Genomic DNA, 18,317 nt, shown 5'->3' on the forward strand with positions numbered 1-18,317 from the left:
ATATCAATTAAATTTGACATGCATAATTATTTTTGGAATCTGAATTTGGGAAAAGAGTTATTTTTTATTTCATCAACTATTTTGTTAAGGCCATTTTTTGATTTTTCAAAAACACTTTTTTGCGTTTTTTTTTTAATCATCCCATTGTTACAAACAATTCAACTACAATGCATTTAAAAGAGAATAAAATCACCTACTTCTTCTCGTTTGGCTTTCGGATCGATTGCTTTGTTCGACAGATAAAAAGAAAAAGTTTTTTTCTCATGTTTTTGAAACTAAACATCGTAACCTTACGAAAAAAATCATGTTAATAGTAGTCAGTAATAAACCGAAAACTGAAAAAAATGAGTTATTTTTGTGCCTCGATTACGGACGTAAAAAGTCTTTATTGCACTTGAGATTTTGAGAAAAAGTAAATAAAAAGGTTTGGCGCGTTCGATGTTTTGCGTATCATCATAAATATGTCAATAATTATTTTCACTGTGAAATTACAAATTACAAAACAACTGAGATCAATTTAAAAAAGTCAAGTTAAAAAAATTATCATTATGTTTAATTAAGGGCTCAGTTAAATGATTGGTAATTTAAACTTATTAAACGAAACGGCTTTTTAACAAACATTTTCATTGGAAATTATAGTTTAGCTCAGAAAACATACCGATAACTGATTTTATGTGTTTTGGCTAAGTTCATTGCTTTCAAACCCCTATGGTTCTTAAGATGTCAAGGTTTTAATTTTTTTTTAAATTTCTGATTTTTTATATCTCTAAAACAATGTAGTCAAATGCTTTAAAATTTTAATTGGCGATTTACCATAAAATAGCTATCTGCTGCTAAAATTTTAAACGATTTTGTCGGGCGATTCTCAAGTAAAGAGCTAAAATGTGAAAACCATTTTTCTCAAAATGTTTGCTTCCTCTTGACAATATTTTTATTGGACCTATAAATTTAGTTTGAGGAAGCTATGTACCCATGAATTGGCAGCGGTTTTTTAAATTCAGTCAGTTCATTATTATAAAAAATAGATCATATCCAATATTATAAAAAATAACATTTTTTTACACACCCCAACATAAAGTTAGTACTTTATCCCCGGCGAGTCGAAAATAAAGAGCTACATGTACGTATGAAAGGAGAGCAGAAACGGAGGATTCAGAGGAATAACAAGAATCAACGACGAATTCAACATTGGCTACTATATCTATAGCTATGCGGATCACTAAGCTTATCCCTTACTGTTATAATATATGCGACAGCAGAGTATACGAGTGCCCTTGTGCGTTTCGAGTTAGATTTTAGCGTTTTTGCGTGTGTGGATTATTTATTCGAAAACAATAATAGAAGCATGAACATACTGTATATTTAAACAATATTTTATTTATTGGAACTACGACTTTAGTTGGAGGAAGTTACGTGCTGTAACACCCTGTACAAGCTCCGCAAAAAAATGTATAAATAATAAATACTAAATTATATGAAACAACATTTTAGATTATACAAGAGCATCTTATGCTCCCCTACTCCCAATACGAAGCTACGCGCCACAGCTGACAGCTGAGCTCAAAGCAGCAGTACAACAGCAGCGCCACGAGCCAGCGAGTGGCAACAGCGGCAAGCAGCAAGAAAGCGGGGAGAGCGCACAACATGCGCCTATATCTATATTTTAATGAGAGTAGGAGTAGAGAGCAAGCGGCGTACAGTGGTGCGAAACGGGATTTTTCATTTCAAAAATGTTGATTCAACTGGATTTTTGATATAAAAGGGTTGTCCAACGGTAAATTTGTAGGGTTTTGTATGTAGAATATGAATCCAAGTCCCTAGAAAGGATTCGCCAAACCAAAAAAAGTTATACGGTCCACAAATAACCTCAAATTTGCAGAAAAATGTAGAACATTATAGTAATGAGTTAATATTCTACAAAAGCATTGAATCTTGTAATTCATGTTGATCACTCATCTTATTGCTCTATATAAAACGAAAAGTAAACATATTAGGTAAAAAAAAGCCAAAAATGAATCCCCCGATATGGAGAAAAATCATGAAAACCCCTATTTTATGTTTATTGATATTTATATACATATACAGACTTATATGTATAAATGTGTACACACACACACACACACACACAAACATATATATATATATATATATATATATATATATATATATATGGCCTAAGTTTATCCGAAAGTTTATTAAAATTTGACAAAATGAATAAGATTTAAATTAAAGGAACAAAATAAACTACAACAGAGTAAAGAAATGTTAAAGGAATTTACATGAAGCACGCCATTTTTTTTAAACATATATTCAATTTTATTTCCTATTAATATTCAACTATTTTTGTACAAAATTATTTTGATTATTCTTCTGCTATTTCATTTGTTACGTCCAACATTCTCATTTCTGCATTTAAACTCATACGTTTCGATGCAGTTTTATTACTGTTCAAAGAAATAAGTGGATCCGAGTTTACCAATAGTCTTCTCATTAGGTCAGTCAATGTCGCAATGCTAAGAATGAAATATTCAGTATAACTTGATTTGATACAAATTGAGTTTCAGATTTTCGTGGTATAAAATACGATTCAAAATTAGTGTGTAAGGGGAAATTTAATTCATGAAATCAGTAATCACCTTCCACACTCTTTTTAAAGTGTACAGATTACAAATTTTACTTAAATAATATTTACCGAGAAAAATTTCTTGTAAACTTCTCCCAAAAATTCTTAATATTTTTGTGATTACTCTCTTGAGCTTCTTCAGAAAGTAACCCAGTAGCAACCATAAAGTTATCCATTATTGCATGTCCATGGATGAGAATGACATGCATCGATGGGGGCATGTAATACCATCCATATAAATCTACATATTAATAAGCAGTATTTTTGCAATAAATTCTGAATGCATCATTATTTATTTCCAGGCCAGATGCAATAACAGCTAATGTAGTCTTGAATTTATGTAATAATTCTATGTCAAATCCTTGAACCAATTAATACTTTAATAAATATATATTTATACCCTAGTTACTACTTTTATGTTTTAGTGAAAACATCATTTATTTACATTTTTTCTTGCATCAAAATCATTAATAAATGGCTTAAAAATGCACAAAAAATATATATACAGATAAAAATACGTTGATAACATTTCTTTACTCTGTTGTAGTTTATTTTGTTCCTTTAATTTAAATCTTATTCATTTTGTCAAATTTTAATAAACTTTCGGATAAACTTAGGCCATATATATGTATATATATATATATATATATATGTGTGTGTGTGTGTGTGTGTGTGTGCATGTGTATGTACGCACACATTTATACATATATGTCTGTATATGTATATAAATATCAATAAACATAAAATAAGGGTTTTCATTTTTCTCCATATCGGGAGATTCATTTTTGGCTTTTTTTTACCTAATATGTTTACTTTTCGTTTTATATATAGCAATAAGATGAGTGATCAACATAAATTACAAGATTCAATGGTTTTTGTGACCGTATAACTTTTTTTTTGGTTTGGCGAATCATTTCTAGGGACTTAGATTCATATTCTACATACAAAACCCTACAAATTTACCGTTGGACAACCCTTTTATATCGAAAATCCAGTTGAATCAACATTTTTGAAATGAAAAATCCCGTTTCGCACCACTGTGCGGCGGCGCCGTGTGTGCATTATATTATAAGTGTGTAAATGATTTTTATATATAGGTGTCAATGAGTGTGTGCAAGTATGAATGTGATAGTTTTTCCGGCCGCTCGATTCCCGCTCTCTCCGTGGCCTATAAAAGGACCCGCACAACCCGTATTAGCTCACTAGCTCCAGCGCAACTTAAGCGCCTAGTCTCTTCTCAAGAGCAGCTCACGCCTTGAGAAGATAAACGACTTATTTATATAGAATTATTTAGAATCGTTTCTATACTTATAAAATTTCGAGTCAGGCACGATATTGTATCTTAAAGCGTATCAGTCCTACATTTGTCATAAATTCAAAGACTTGTCAAACACTTACAAGAATTTCGAACTAAAGCAGATAACGCAAATTAAAGCGTATCTACTTAAAATCTTATTTGTAAAAATCAAAGCGGATTTATTCATATATTTTGTGACACAGAATATATGCAACAATTAATACAATATTCTTATCCTTAAATATAATTTGAATATATTTATTTTGTTATAATAACTTTTATTATTGAAATAAATTTACACTACCTGGTATCCCGGGCCTGTCTTATATGATAATAATACACTACTATATATAATTACATTCCTATTTATGATCTGTTGTCAAAATTCGGACGTATATCAGTAAATGGTTACTGCTCTTCTCTAAAATTTAAAGTCTCATACGCGCTACGGACCGAGAAGAGTCGTGACCGTTTCAGTGCCAATAAATTGGCAGCGGTTTTTGTACATTACAGAATGCTTTTTGTTATTAAAAAAATCAACTTTTGTGCTTAACCTTTTTGACCTTAACATGATCTATAATTGTAAACAATTTTTGATTGACCACGTTTGTCCGTATACGATGAATTAGTTTGTCTTTTAATAATATTTCCGGATACGCACGCACTGCATATGTGAAATTCTACAAAAAATGCACCTAAAGTGGGGCGGTAATGCCATAAAGACGAATTTGAAAAGCAGAAAAAGCCGCGTCGCTCATACAGTGGTGCGGTCACGATTATTCTTATCGGCTTTTATCAGCTAACTTCAAGGGACATCGCTGTAAAAGTAATTCGCGGTAAGCCATTGAGAGCCCAAGCTCGACGGAGCTATGTTCGAATTTTCTGTGACAGCGCCGTTCGGGTAACCAATTGCAAATCTAAATCTTAATCACAAAACGCTTATACTCCAAATTTACTTACCCGAACGCGAAGAATCGCAAATATAATATTTTGATACTAGTATATCTTAAGCCCTTAAACGCATCTATGCCAGACGCAGCGAGATGCAACTCAAAAAACGAAAATCATGCCATACTAAAATCTCCTAAAACCACTTACACTAGGCACTATAAAATGCTAATATAATGCAAAATACTAAATTCTAAACACATAATGCATGACTATTTTCAATTTGTTGTTTGAACTGCTGTAATGTCCCACGTTCATACATACTTCAGCATTTACGTATATGTATAACGCCTGTACGACTGCATTCGTGTACTCATACAGACGACGTATACTAAACCGATTGCGGCAGTACGAAACCGATCGCCGAACATCGGTGAAAGTGCTTTGACCTACGAGTCAGCACTTCTTATATGCGCGTATTACCGACTTACTTTTGTACATCATCCTTGCACGTCAGATGTTGATTGGTCGATCGTTGCCGCGTTTCATTTAATTTCACAACTCCTTGAATCGTCACCGAGGCTTTAAAAAGCCAGGAAACGGTCCACGGAGCGCCTTTTGTACAATTAACCTGATGTCGTGTGGCTGTACCCGGTCAGCGAGTACAAGTGCTATTTCTCAGTACGCATCGCTTATTGAGTGTGTGCAAACCACTCAAACTCTGTGTGCAAGATAGAGTAGACTCCTTGATTTCTGGTAGACAGTCTGGATCGTGCAATAGGCAAAGGGCCCGTCAATAAATCTGGCGTTAGTGGTAACACAGCTTAGATAAGATCATAAAACTTGCCACGAGTAATCGTGTAGAGTTAAGGCCAATCAGGATCAGACGTGTCACGAAGGACTATCCAGTTTTCAGGTCACGAAAGAAAACTAATAGTCAAGTTTAATTGTACAAATGTCAAATGTAATTATAAATAAACTACCGACCAACGTAATAACAACGATACTACAATAACTAAACCATACAAAAACTGTAACATCTGCTGAGTTTCGGGTTGTCTCCAATCAAACAAAAACCATAACAATTAATCAGTGTATAATTATTATTAATAATCAATAATATCCATAAAACAACCTAAAACCATCGAAACGAGAACAGAAGGAGTAAACACGCTTGCTGACAACACCATAAGCCACACAAGGTAAGGGCAAGGAACATAATCGTGGACATTTCCTAGTCCACGATACTACAGTGTAACTATACTGCTGGGACACCAACAACGTCCGCGCAAAACAAACCTATCCGCTTTAGTAGGCAGCGGAGATAGAATACCGTGTGCGCATAAAAACGCGTCCGAGCAAACGAGCGCGGGACAAACTCATATCTTTTAGTCCGCGTATAACTCTAGTAACACAAGGCTTTCGAGCCGAAGGCTAGTTTCTTTTAATTTAAATAATTATTTGTAGACTCGCGCAGCCCGTCCTATTATCAAGTACGGCCTTTACAACTCCTTTCAGCTATGGATCTTAATGGCTAACTTTTGGGATATCGCGGATTACTTTTACCGCGATGCCCCCTGGAGTAGGCCAATGGGAGTTGTTAAGAATAATTGTGACCCTATCACTGCGCCCGTGACACTATTTACTTCTATATTGGCATTCGCATTTCTTCATGATACTGAAACACAATGGGTTGCTTGGGCTTACTTTATTTTACTTGAAATATTATTTGGCACCGTCCACGTGTTTGCCTCGGCTTAGCTGCTCTTCTAACAAAGGGGCCCCAAACGACCAAATCGTCAAGACCGCGAGGTCTTTTTCTTGCGGTTGCACTCTCGCAACACCGATATTTTCCGCAGCTCATCCGTGATCTACTTTAGAGCGGGAGGGGTCCTTGGTCAGTAAAGGAAGTGGAACAGATGGAAAAATTACGCAGAACTCAAGCAGCTTATGCCGTGACTTTCTTATTTATTCAAGGCCTTCATTTCGCACTTACAGCATATGTTGCTCAACACTTTAGATACACCGAATTCTCGCAAAACCAATAGAATTCAATAAATCGCCGCAAACGCCGCGCACGACTCTACCTGCAACAAGCGACCGCTGTCGCTCTCGCTTGCACCAGGTCGTCATAACCTCGAAAACACTGTGATTACTTCGGAATACACATAAACTTCATTCGATGTTGTATCTCTATTTAGCAACATCCCTAAACAACTGATTATCAAAGCCTTGACCGATAAGTGATAGTATCTTAAAGATTTTCTATGCATATCACAATCAGAATTCCTTCAGGGAATTGATGTTCTGTTGAACTCTACCTACTTACAATTTAACGGTAAATTTTGTAAACAAATCCTTGGTGCTCCAATATGTTTTTGTACTAGCCCTTGGTTTGCTGACATAGTTTTGGAGAAACTAGAGATCAATTGTTTAGACGCTTTAAATAACAATATCCTTAAACATTTTAGATATGTTAAGAACTGTTTTTTTATTAGCCGTAAATATCAAATACAAGAAGCAATAGATAATTTTAATAATTATGACAATCATTTACAATTTACACATAAGGTGGAGTCGGATAATAGCATCAAATTTTGGATATCACTATCACTAGACGGACAATTTCCCTTTGACTAATTGGTACAGTAATGACACAGCTTTCGGCAAATATATAAATTTTCATTAACATCACCCCTTTTCACAAAAAGTAGCCATTATATACAACCTAGTAGACAAAGCTATATTACTTTCAGATAAATCCTTCCATAATCAAAACATCACCATAATTAAATCATTTCTCACAGCGAACGATTTTCCCTTACACATAATTAACAAATATATTGACAAAAGATTATTAATCAAACAAAGTCAAGTTTATTATATTTAATCATAATAAAGCAAAACAATTATTTTGCCCAATCAAAAGCTTACTTAACTTAGAGTTAAGTTATATGTTGATCCATCAGAAACAACTCTCAGGATACTCACTACGTAACTTGCCATGTCTGTTTCATTTTGTTTTCTGGTGATGAACTAAAATTTTCTTTTCATGTATCAGAACGTGATACCATCACCATAAGTACAATAAAAGGGCATGATAAGTTACGTAGTAGGTATCTTGAGATTGTTTTTTAAGTTATATGTTGATCCATCAGAAACAATATGATTTATTCACCTAGACACCAAAAACTACGAAGCGCACCTCCTAGATTTCGTCATAGGCCACCCTGTACACCTAGACACCGTCCTCTTATGATTTATTTACCACAACACCCTTGCGAGCAACAATAAACAACTCTGTGCGACCATCTCTCGTAAGTTTGGAACAAAACGGTTTACAACAGTTATAACTAACCTTCAATTTGTGTATTTAACGTGTTTTACGATTTAAATTTTACTTGTAGTCGACACGTGACAACGAAGTTTTTTTTCACGTATTTTATCGGTATGACATATTGGTTTTTATTAGTTTAAATTCGTTTGTTCTAAGACTTGAGACTTTAGTGATTAGTGTACAATTTTATAATTTTTAGATGCCCTGAAGAGGAAAGATTAATCTTTTAAAACTTCGGTACAATACAATAAAGTAATTCGAATTGCTCGTAGAGATCATTCTACGTCTAAAGTTTAAAATAACAACGAGCATTAGAGTCTACAAACACTATAAAGTTTGAATAATTTTTATGATGTTAATCAATATAATCGAATGATTTTGATACATTTTACTCTTCTATTGACTACTTTTTACTTTTTTTATTTTAACAATTATATGTATGTATATAATTTATTATCAAAACAGCTATGGACAAAACGACGAAGACAGACAGTGGGACAGTGGTGGAAAATGCTGTCAGGAATCAAGTACAAATTATGAAAATAAGCGAAATCGTAAAATACTTCCACAACCACCAGTTTCTAGTATTGACATTCATAATGTATTCAGTCCTACGACATTAAAACAATGTAGTTACAACTATGGAGATATCAGCAGGTAATAAGACATTTAAAATTAGTATGTTTTTTGAGCCTCTGATGATTTGAGGTTTATGTTGCCAATCCCTTTCATGATGTAATGAAGCTAGACTGACTCTTTGCGATTAAGTAAGTTTGTTTAAAGATAATAAAATAATCTCTGATGATTCTTTTTGCTAATGCAAAACTGATGGACTCATTCTTCTTCCACGGTAAAAAACAAACCTTTAAGACTTGTCCTATCGATGAAGCTACATGCAATAACTGAATTTAACGACTTTTGTTGTGTAAAAATTTGGATAAAGGCATAAATATGTGTGTGTGTGTGTTTTTTGGTGTGTGTGAGTGTTGTAAGTGTTTTTTTTATGTAGCGTAGGCAGAGCAAGCTCTGAACAAGTGGCCCTCCGACACCGGATCCCCACAGGTACTATCGTTAAAGAATATTTCCGTTGGGCCTGTTAACTAGCCTTTTTTCGGCTTCTCCTTTGAAGTTTGACATATCCATACATCCTCCATCCACCAAGGTGATTAGGGGTTCAGGATCAAACGCGTCTTCCTCATTCTGCATCGTCCTGCCGTCTTCTTCATTCTGCATCGTCCAGCCGTCTGCTTCCTGTAGCATTGTCCGGTCGTCTACTTCGAGCAGCATCACTGGTCATCCTCTGGACTCAATTCCGACATCTACGTTCCTCTGCTTCGAGTGTGACAGTCCGGGCTCAACTCAGTTACCTAAATTCCTCAACATCGGCCTGAGGAACACTTAGAGGTACACAACCCTAGTTTCTACGCTCCTCTGCATTGGGCAGGGGTGTGAGAGCTCAACTCTATGACCTACGTTCCTCTGCATCAATCCGAGGAGCATTTCGTATCTATAACGTAGTGGCCTTCGTCTATTAACAGTTCTACTCAGCTGTTTCACCTGGTCCTTCCCTTCTATTCTCTTCGTCATCTCTACTGCTTGAGAATGGTCTTTACGTAGTTGTTTACTACGCACCAGCCATCCTTCGACGCTAGCATGGCTGTCATTATTGACTCAGGGGCCACTCTAGTCTGAAGGTAACGCTCTAGTTCTTCTCGTTCCATTTCGTATCGCGAACAGTTACAGAGGACATGCTCCGCATCTTCGTTTGCTTCCAAACATACTGGGCAATTTGAATTATCTTCTAACTTGTAGCGGTGTATGTAGGCTCGAAAGCAGCCATGTCTGCTCAAAAACTGCGTAAGGTAGTAATTTACTTCTACGTGTCGTCTATTGGTCCAGCCAACAATACGTGGTATGAGGCGGTGCGTATATCGCCCTGAAAACAATCAAATTACATTTATGAAGGAAGTGGGAAAAGGAATTAGTAGTCGGGTTCTTAAATAAAAAAATGCAACAATTTCGCGGTTAACCTAAATATAAACAGTAACTTGCTTAGGCATAAAAACCCTCACGGAACAGAGGGAAAAGCCTGAGCAAGCTAGTGAAATAGAAATTATTTATTGATCAAGTAAATTAATGAATTTATGTAAGCATAAAATACAAAAGTCAAAACTTATTATCTAATTTAACTTACGCAGTGGATAATCGATCCTTATATTTACAGACCGCTCGCTTACCTAATATTTCGGGGATCAGCCCCTACAATAACGCCGCAAATCGCAAATATCGGTGCGCTGTACGTGACGGACCACCCTCTCTTCTGGGTAGATTGTCGATCGAGAAGATGGAGATATCCCGGGGTGGCAATGCCCAGCACGTCACAGGGCCCCGACGTCTCGGGAACGGGTCCAGCCCTGGCTCCGTGAACGACTTGAGACGACTCGTCGAGTCGTCGCGACCGGGACCTATAGCGAAGATTCGCTATGCGATAACAGCACGCTTGTGTCTCGCCCACACGGAATTACAGGCACTTTATTTACACGAATTATAGAAATAAGGGAGGAATCACACGCGAGTGATTCACTAACAAATATAATTCAAATTACAGCGATTACTACAGGCACAATACAAAAGCTACACGATAATAGAGGTAGGTTTCGGATCACACTGCTCTCGATCGATGCCGAAACGAATCTGACGCTCTCGCGCGCACTAATCGATCTCAGACCGCAGAAGGGCTTACGCATGCGCTCTTTCTTTTCTTGGCGCGCCATAATTAACTCGTCATCAAGAGGCACGAGAATCAAACCGTGCTAGTTGATACATATTTTATGCGGAGACGTATAATGCGCGAACACGCCCCTTTCCACTGGAGTCCATTCGTCTTTGTCACTCAGCTAGAGTTTGTTCCTTTGCGGATTTTCTAACTTCCTTTTGTTTCTTTTATATTCTTTTTATATTCGTTCGTTCTTTTGCTAGAAGGTCAATAGGGGGCATACTTAAAATAACGCACACTGCATCTTCTGATACTGTTTGGTAGGCAGAAGTAACCTGCAATGTACTTATACTACAAACTGTTAACAGCTTTCATTTATAGAACCGAATAAAATAATCGATGTAGTTACACTGGCTAGAAGTAACCTTAGACCCTGCGTTGGCCCACTTACATTTGGCATTAGTCGCGATAGTGTAGCACCGACTTTTGCTGCCTTATTGCTCGCCCTCTCAAGATGCTGCTCAAACGTTAGTCTGGCGTCTATGGTGATTCCAAGGTACTTAATGAACAGCTGAGAGTCTATTTCGTGTCCGTCCACTAATAGTGTTATTGTATCTATTTTCTTCCTATTGGATATAAGGATAGCCTTCGTTTTATGGCTAGCAAGCTCAAGTCTAGTCTGCTTTAGCCAATCGTAAATTATACCCACTGCCTCATTAGTGATTTCCGTCACCTCTTTCTTTTGCTTTGCTACTACCACCTCTGCAATTTTATTTGCGAATCCTGCGACCGTTATCCCTTCATGTAGCTCTATCCTAAGTACTCCATCGTACGTGATATTCCACAATACAAGGCCAAAAACTGACACTTGTGGGACCCCTCCGGTTACTTTATAGGTTTTCGTGATTATCTCTGTGTCGTACAATAGGGGTCATTCAATAGTTCTATCTTTCAGGTAGTCAGACATAATCCTTCTTATACATGCGGGTACCTCTTTTTTCCGTAGTTCCTCGTGTATCTTGCACCAGCTGGTTAAGTTAAACGCATTTTTAACATCTAGTGTAATAATAGCAACTTCTTGGATCCTCCTTTCCATCTTTTTCCTTCTATTGCAGTTCTAGCAGTGTCGACTACTAAGCTTACGGCATCAAGAGTGAAGCGTTTTTTTCATAACCCTTATTGATATTTCGCTAGTCGGCCTGGTTTTTCAATGACTTGGTCCATTCTAACGCCGATTATGCGCTCTAAAATCTTGCCCAGGGTGTCTAGCATACAGAGTGGTCTGTGTGAAGCAGCTTCTCCAGGTGGCTTATCTCCTTTTGGTAGTAGCACTAGGCGATGCTTCTTCCAGTTTTTAGAAAACGTCCGTTCTTCGAGACATGCATTGTACAAGTCCACAAAGACATCGGGGCGTGCCTGTATAGCTTGTTTCAATGCGATATTGGGTATGCTATCCAGGCCTAAAGCCTTGTTGTTCCCAATTCTTTTGCATGCAGCGAGTAATTCCTCTGTCGTGATTGTCGGAATGATTTCGTAATTTGCCTTCGCTTCAGGAATAGCTGTTACTTCTAGTTGAAGGGAAAACAGTGTGGTCACAATACGGTCCAGCAATTCTGGGCTCTTAGGAGGGGGGATATAACCTCCCTTTATCTTTTTCATTACCACTTGATACGGTCGGCCCCAGGGATCCAGCTCAACCTCGTCATGTAACTCTTTCAGGCACCGTCGTTTATTTTCTCGGATTTTTTTCTTGTCGTCTATCGTTGCGTTGCAGGCTTGGGTAATATTTTTTATTACCTGCTCGACCTTATCATTCGCAGATCCAAACATCTGTATTTCTTCTAGAGCCAGCAGGAATGTCTCCTTTTCATAATCCTTTGTTTTCCAACCGACATTTTTTGTTGTTGCCCTCCCGTTTGATCTCCGCTTAGATATTCTCATATCCATTATTATCGCTTAGTGGTCACTATTTGTGTAATGATCGGTTACCATTCACGATCTAATTAAGGCAATCAGGCAGCTGCTGACAAACGTGAGATCTATGATGGATCCTGCGTCTCCTCTTTGAAATATGTAAGAATATCCCTGGTTAGCTTAGATCAAGTCAAGGAGGGCGAATGCTTCCAATAGCGCTCGTCCTTTTTCATTCATCCTTTAGCTGCCCCACTCGACTGCCCAGGCGTTGCAATCGCCTGCTATTAGTACCATTTTTGTTCTTACAGCATTCTGTACTATCCGGTCCAACAGTTGTCTGAATTGTTTTATTGACGTGTTAGGAGAAGCATAGCAGCTGTAAATGTGTACGCCTGCGACCTCAGCGCGTGCGAATCCTTCATTACGTCTTGTCAGTTTTCCTGGAAAGCGGCGTCTCCGCAAGCACATATCACCGCGTTACCAGTACTGTCCATATCCCACGATGGTTCGTCCAGGTCTCTGTATTGTTCACAGTAGATAACTATGTCGATCTCTGTTTCACGGGCATACTGGCTCAATAGGTCCTGTGCAGTCGCGCAGTGATTTTAATTTAACTGCACTATTTTTATTTTCTATTTCTGTCAGTGGCTTCAACTACAGCTTGTTAAACTGTTCACGCGTAGCTACCAGTTGCGTGGTCACTCTTACTACTTGTGTCTAGTGCAAAGAAGACAGTTGGGTTTGTTCTTACACTCCTTCGCTTTGTGCCCATCTATCTATCTTCTATTATTTATCTCCTAGCTATCTAGCTATTCTATCTTCTATCTTCAGTTACTGTGCAGTTTCTGCCGATATGGCAAAAACCTAGGCATTTTTAACACCTAAGCGGCTCAGTTTTGCAGTTAGCCACCCATATCCTACAATTGATTCTTCCTATTCTGATATTCTGTAGCTTCTTGATCTTAGCCGCTATCTAAGCTGGTACCCGTATCACTGCAATCTGCGTGTCAATGTACGTCTTTCGCAGAGATCTTATCGTATAGTGTTTATATATATATATATATATATATATATATATATATATATATATATATATATATATATATATATATATATATATATATATATATACACACACACACACACACACACACACACACGCGCGCGCGCACACACACATACACACACACACACACAATATAATCTATAATGATTATATTTAATCAATATTTCGTAAATTATTCTGTAGACGATGTTATGTCATTAGAATTCAATTTTAATATCATGTCTTCTCTATTAAATTTTTTAAAGTCGCAGAAAAACTTCAAAATAATAGTAATGTTATATTATAATCCCGCAACCCATGCAACTACACACCTTATGCTACTGTATATTATTTCTTATAAAGAATTAAATGATTTATTAATTACATCAATTTATATTAACTTATATCATTTTTTATTTAATTTTAGTACAAAAAATAAAATAAAAATTTCCAAATGACATACATAAATAATATTATCAAATTCTGTCAATTAAAAAAAAACATTTTAGTATTTATGCAAAATCTATCTACATCTATCTATCTTCTATCTACACTATATCGATGGCTGAGTGAAATTAACTGAGTACCCAAGACGCGATTTTATTTTCTCTAATATTGTAGTCGCAGCACTTTGTGATTTTTAAATACGGCTTTACAGGGCATCAAATTCGCGTGAAAAATTCTAAAAAAATCAGAATCACTTATTTTTTATTGCCTTTGCATATGAGGCATTCTACGAGAAGACGGACACTTCGCGGTCGAAAAATTGAGCTCCTGCAATTTTGAGGGCACACTGACTAGACCAAGTTTTTTAGATGCGTTCGAATATACAATATGTAAAGAATATGGGCGCTACCTCCAAACGCTATGCCAACAAAAAGTTACGGGCGAATTACTAATTACCGAAAAATAGTAGCCTTTATTGTGCTCCGGGTAATTTATTACCTGTCCGAGCGATCATTATTTTTTTCTGTGTTAAAGAACAGCTGAGCCCAAATCTTGAATTTAAAACAAATGGTCGGAAACGACCATCCATATCAAAAGTTGCAAGCACTTTAAATAGGGTAAAATTCGTCAAAATGCCTTTAAAAAAAGAATTTTCGGTATTTTGTCAGATTTTCTCATTCTAGACGATATTTACCCTATTTTAAAGAGCTCGCAACTTTTGATAGGAGCGGTCCCGTAAATTTTTGTCGGAATACTTTGGAGGTGCTATCCATGTTTTATACATATTGTATGTCCAAACGGTAAAAACTTTTCTGACGAAATAGTTAGTGAAATAACTTGAAAATTTTTTTTTTTTTGTTTATCCGGAGAGTTCGAGAAATGCTTAATGCACCATGACAGGAGCCGTGCGAGGCTCCCCGTGGCACAACGCGAGGTATACTGTCGTAGGGCCGCGAAAACCCCCCCCCCCCGGTAACCGCTTTCGCATTCCTTCGGGGGGTCGCCTGTCTTAAGCTGTGCTAGCCGTCAACTAGTCTTGTAAACAACCGTCATTATTTTTCGCGTCGAGAACCGTCTCCAAGTACGCCGTTATCTCGTCCCAGTTCTGCTTGCTGTCAAGCATCATTTCGACTACAGTCTCGGGCGTGAACGCCCCTATCGTCAGCTCCAGTACTCTACGCTTTTCAGCCCAGTGAGGGCAGTCAAAAAACGTGTGTCTCACGTCGTCCCATTCGTCACCGCAGTACAAACACCCCGGTGATGCCACCCTGTTCATCGCGAACAGGTAGGTCCTAAAGTATCCGTGACCGGAGAAAAACTGGGTAAGGTAAAAGTTGACCTCCCCTCATCTCCTGTCCACCCACAGGCCCACATCTTTTATAAGGGTCCTAGTCCATCTAGCCTTTGGACAATCGGTCCACCTAGTCTGCCAATTGCGCACTGTTATTTCTCTTTCTTCCGCGGCAATCGAGGTGCTATTCGACGCTAAACGAGCCTCGTAGATCAGCTTGCGTTTAATCGGCCGCGACCGTCCGGTGGGAGCATGCTATTCTAAGGGCCCCCTTCGCTGTCCCGCCATAATCTTTTTCCGATATTTATTCATAGCCATAGCATCGGCCCACACCTCTGCTTCATATAACAGGATAGAGTTAGTGGTCGCCATGAGTAGCCGCCTGACTGTTGGCCTAGGCCCATGGACGTTAGCCATGAGTCGGCTAAATTGCGCTATTCTAGTCGTGGCTTTTTTACAGACGCGATCTAGGTGCTCCCCGTAGTTCAACTTCGTGTCTAGAGTTATTCCTAGATACTTGACTGATGGTTTCGTCGTTATAGTCTCGCTGCCTATATTCATGGGTATGATGGTCGGTATCCGCTTTCCTGTCAATAGGACAATTTCGGACTTATCAAGTGCTAAAGTCAATCCGTGGTTCGCCATCGACCATAGCACTCTGCTCATGATCGCGTTTCACTTAGCTTGCGCGATGCCCACATTCCGTGCTGTTATAACCGCGGCCACGTCGTCGGCGTATCCAACGAGCATCACGTCCTCGGCATTTCGAGTTTCAGAAGCCCATCGTACAAGATACCCCAGAAGTCTGGCCCCAAGATCGAACCCTACACAACTCCTGCAGTTATAGGTCTTCTTCTGCGCCCTTCTTTCGTGTCATACTCGATAACCCGGTCCCTCAGATAATCTTCCGTAAGACGCATAATGTATCGCGGCATACCGAATGATTCTAAGGCAGCAAGTACGTCGGTCCATCTTGCCGAGTTGAACGCGTTTTTTACGTCTATCGTTACCAGAATTACGATGTCTCTAGTCGCGTATCTAACTTCCTCTACTTTCTTTACCGTGTCTGTTACCTCTCTAACGGCCCCTATGGTGGATCGTCCTTTTCTAAAGCCATACTGTTTATCGGAAATGTCTTCTGCTTTGCATACAGCACTTAGTATTCACGGTTTAACCAGTGCTTTCCCCGTCTTTCACATTGTGTCTAAAAGACTCAGTGGCCTATAGGAAGTATCCGTATCCGCTTCTTTTTTCGGTTTTTCAATCAGTACAAGTCTCGCTCTTTTCCACCGCGAGCTAAAAACTCCCTGCACCAGGCACTTGTTGTACATCTCCAAGAGCAGCTCAGGCCGTTGCGACGCGACGATCCTGAGCATTTCCGCAGGGATGCCATCCAGTCCCGGTGCTCTGCCACTCTTAAGGGACGAAGTTGCCGCGATGAGTTCGCCTTCTGTAAAAAGAGGTATCTCGTCGGCCGGTATTTCCGCTGCTTCTGTCTGGGGTCTGATGGGATGTGTGAGGAACAGCCCATCGATTACTTTTTCCATCGATATTTTTCAGCTTCCATGGGTTCATGGGTTCCGTGCGATTCATTTCGCCCATCTTTCGTGTAACAATCGCGTATCCATCGCTGAATGGATCTTTCTTGACGTCGTCGATTATCTTCGTCCAGCAGCGGTGCTTGCTCTTTTTTATCGCGTCTCTGAGAATTTTTCGTGATTCGTCCTGTCTTTTGGAAAGGTCTCCGGCTTCAGGTCTTTTCTGCTTCCAGGCTCTTTGAGCCCTTCTTCAAGAGTAGAAATTTTCTTTCCTAAGCTCCGCAATGTCGTCTGTCCACCGGTACACCGGTCTTCTCTGGTGGCTGGTAGACACCCTAGGCATGGTCGCATCGCAGATCTCAGTTATCAGATTAGTAGTTTTCTCTACTATTGTTCATGCGTCGAGTGTTCCATATTGGCGCTCGACTGTGATTTCTCCTTGTACTGGTCTGACGGTCTTCGTTGATATTGAATAGAATATACTGGTGGTCGCTAGCTATATATTCATCCGTAACGTGCCAGTCCCTTATGTTGCGGGTCGTCATTTCTCTTGCGAAGGTTACATCCGGTATTGATTCCACAAAGCCTGTTCTACGGTAGGTAGTGGTATTACCCTCGCTCGCTACTATCAAGTTCAGCCTGGCTGCCATCTCGAGGATGGCTCTGCCTCTTGGGTTCGTCGTCGGCATGCCCCATTCTGTAGCCCTCGCGTTGAAGTCGCCCCCGATCACGATTTCCCCGGGGACCTCTCTAATAGCGTCCTCCAATACCCCTAGTTTCCTTGTATAGTCGGCGGCAGTTAGGTTCGATGACAGATATACGCTGAATAATGTTATGCTGGGATCCATCCTTCCCCTTACGTAGTTTTCTCCTGTACCCGTATTCGCCAACCCGCGCCCGGGCACCCAAATGGCTGCGACTTTTTCACCGTTTGACACCCGAAAGGGTGGGTCTAGGTTCTTGTATTGTTCGCTGATCAATAGAACATCCACTTTCTGCTCCCTCGCGTGTTGGGTTAGCAGATTATGTGCGAGCCTACTTCTGTGCAGGTTTCCTTGGAGTATCCTTGCCATTATCTTTGGATTTTGCTTGCGTTTAGGGCCGTCCGGAAGACTGCGCACGCTCCGGTGCCTGGAGTGTGCATCATCCTATCCTCAGGCGTCTTGTCGTCTTTGCAAAGGAAACACTTTATCTGTTGGGTCGGCACATTGCAGTCGCTGT

General features: G+C 39.0%; 1 protein-coding gene across 7 annotated transcripts in view; it reads left to right on the top strand.

Moving 5' to 3' along the window:
- The window catches only part of LOC107981437 (protein unc-13 homolog A), an 893,220-nt gene that overhangs the window by 410,445 nt on the left and 464,458 nt on the right, over positions 1-18,317 (top strand). For 5 of the 7 annotated variants that reach the window (XM_031927059.2, XM_032601854.1, XM_031927062.2 and 2 more), the window contains one exon: positions 8,611-8,802. The exons of the other annotated variants lie outside the window; for them this stretch is intronic. In XM_031927059.2, coding sequence (XP_031782919.1) covers positions 8,611-8,802 — 192 coding nt within the window. The remainder of the gene's footprint in view (positions 1-8,610; positions 8,803-18,317) is intronic. 7 annotated transcript variants of the gene reach the window in all.

The sequence above is a fragment of the Nasonia vitripennis genome (assembly GCF_009193385.2).
Source record: "Nasonia vitripennis strain AsymCx chromosome 3 unlocalized genomic scaffold, Nvit_psr_1.1 chr3_random0009, whole genome shotgun sequence".
Classification (NCBI taxonomy): Eukaryota; Metazoa; Arthropoda; class Insecta; order Hymenoptera; family Pteromalidae; genus Nasonia; species Nasonia vitripennis.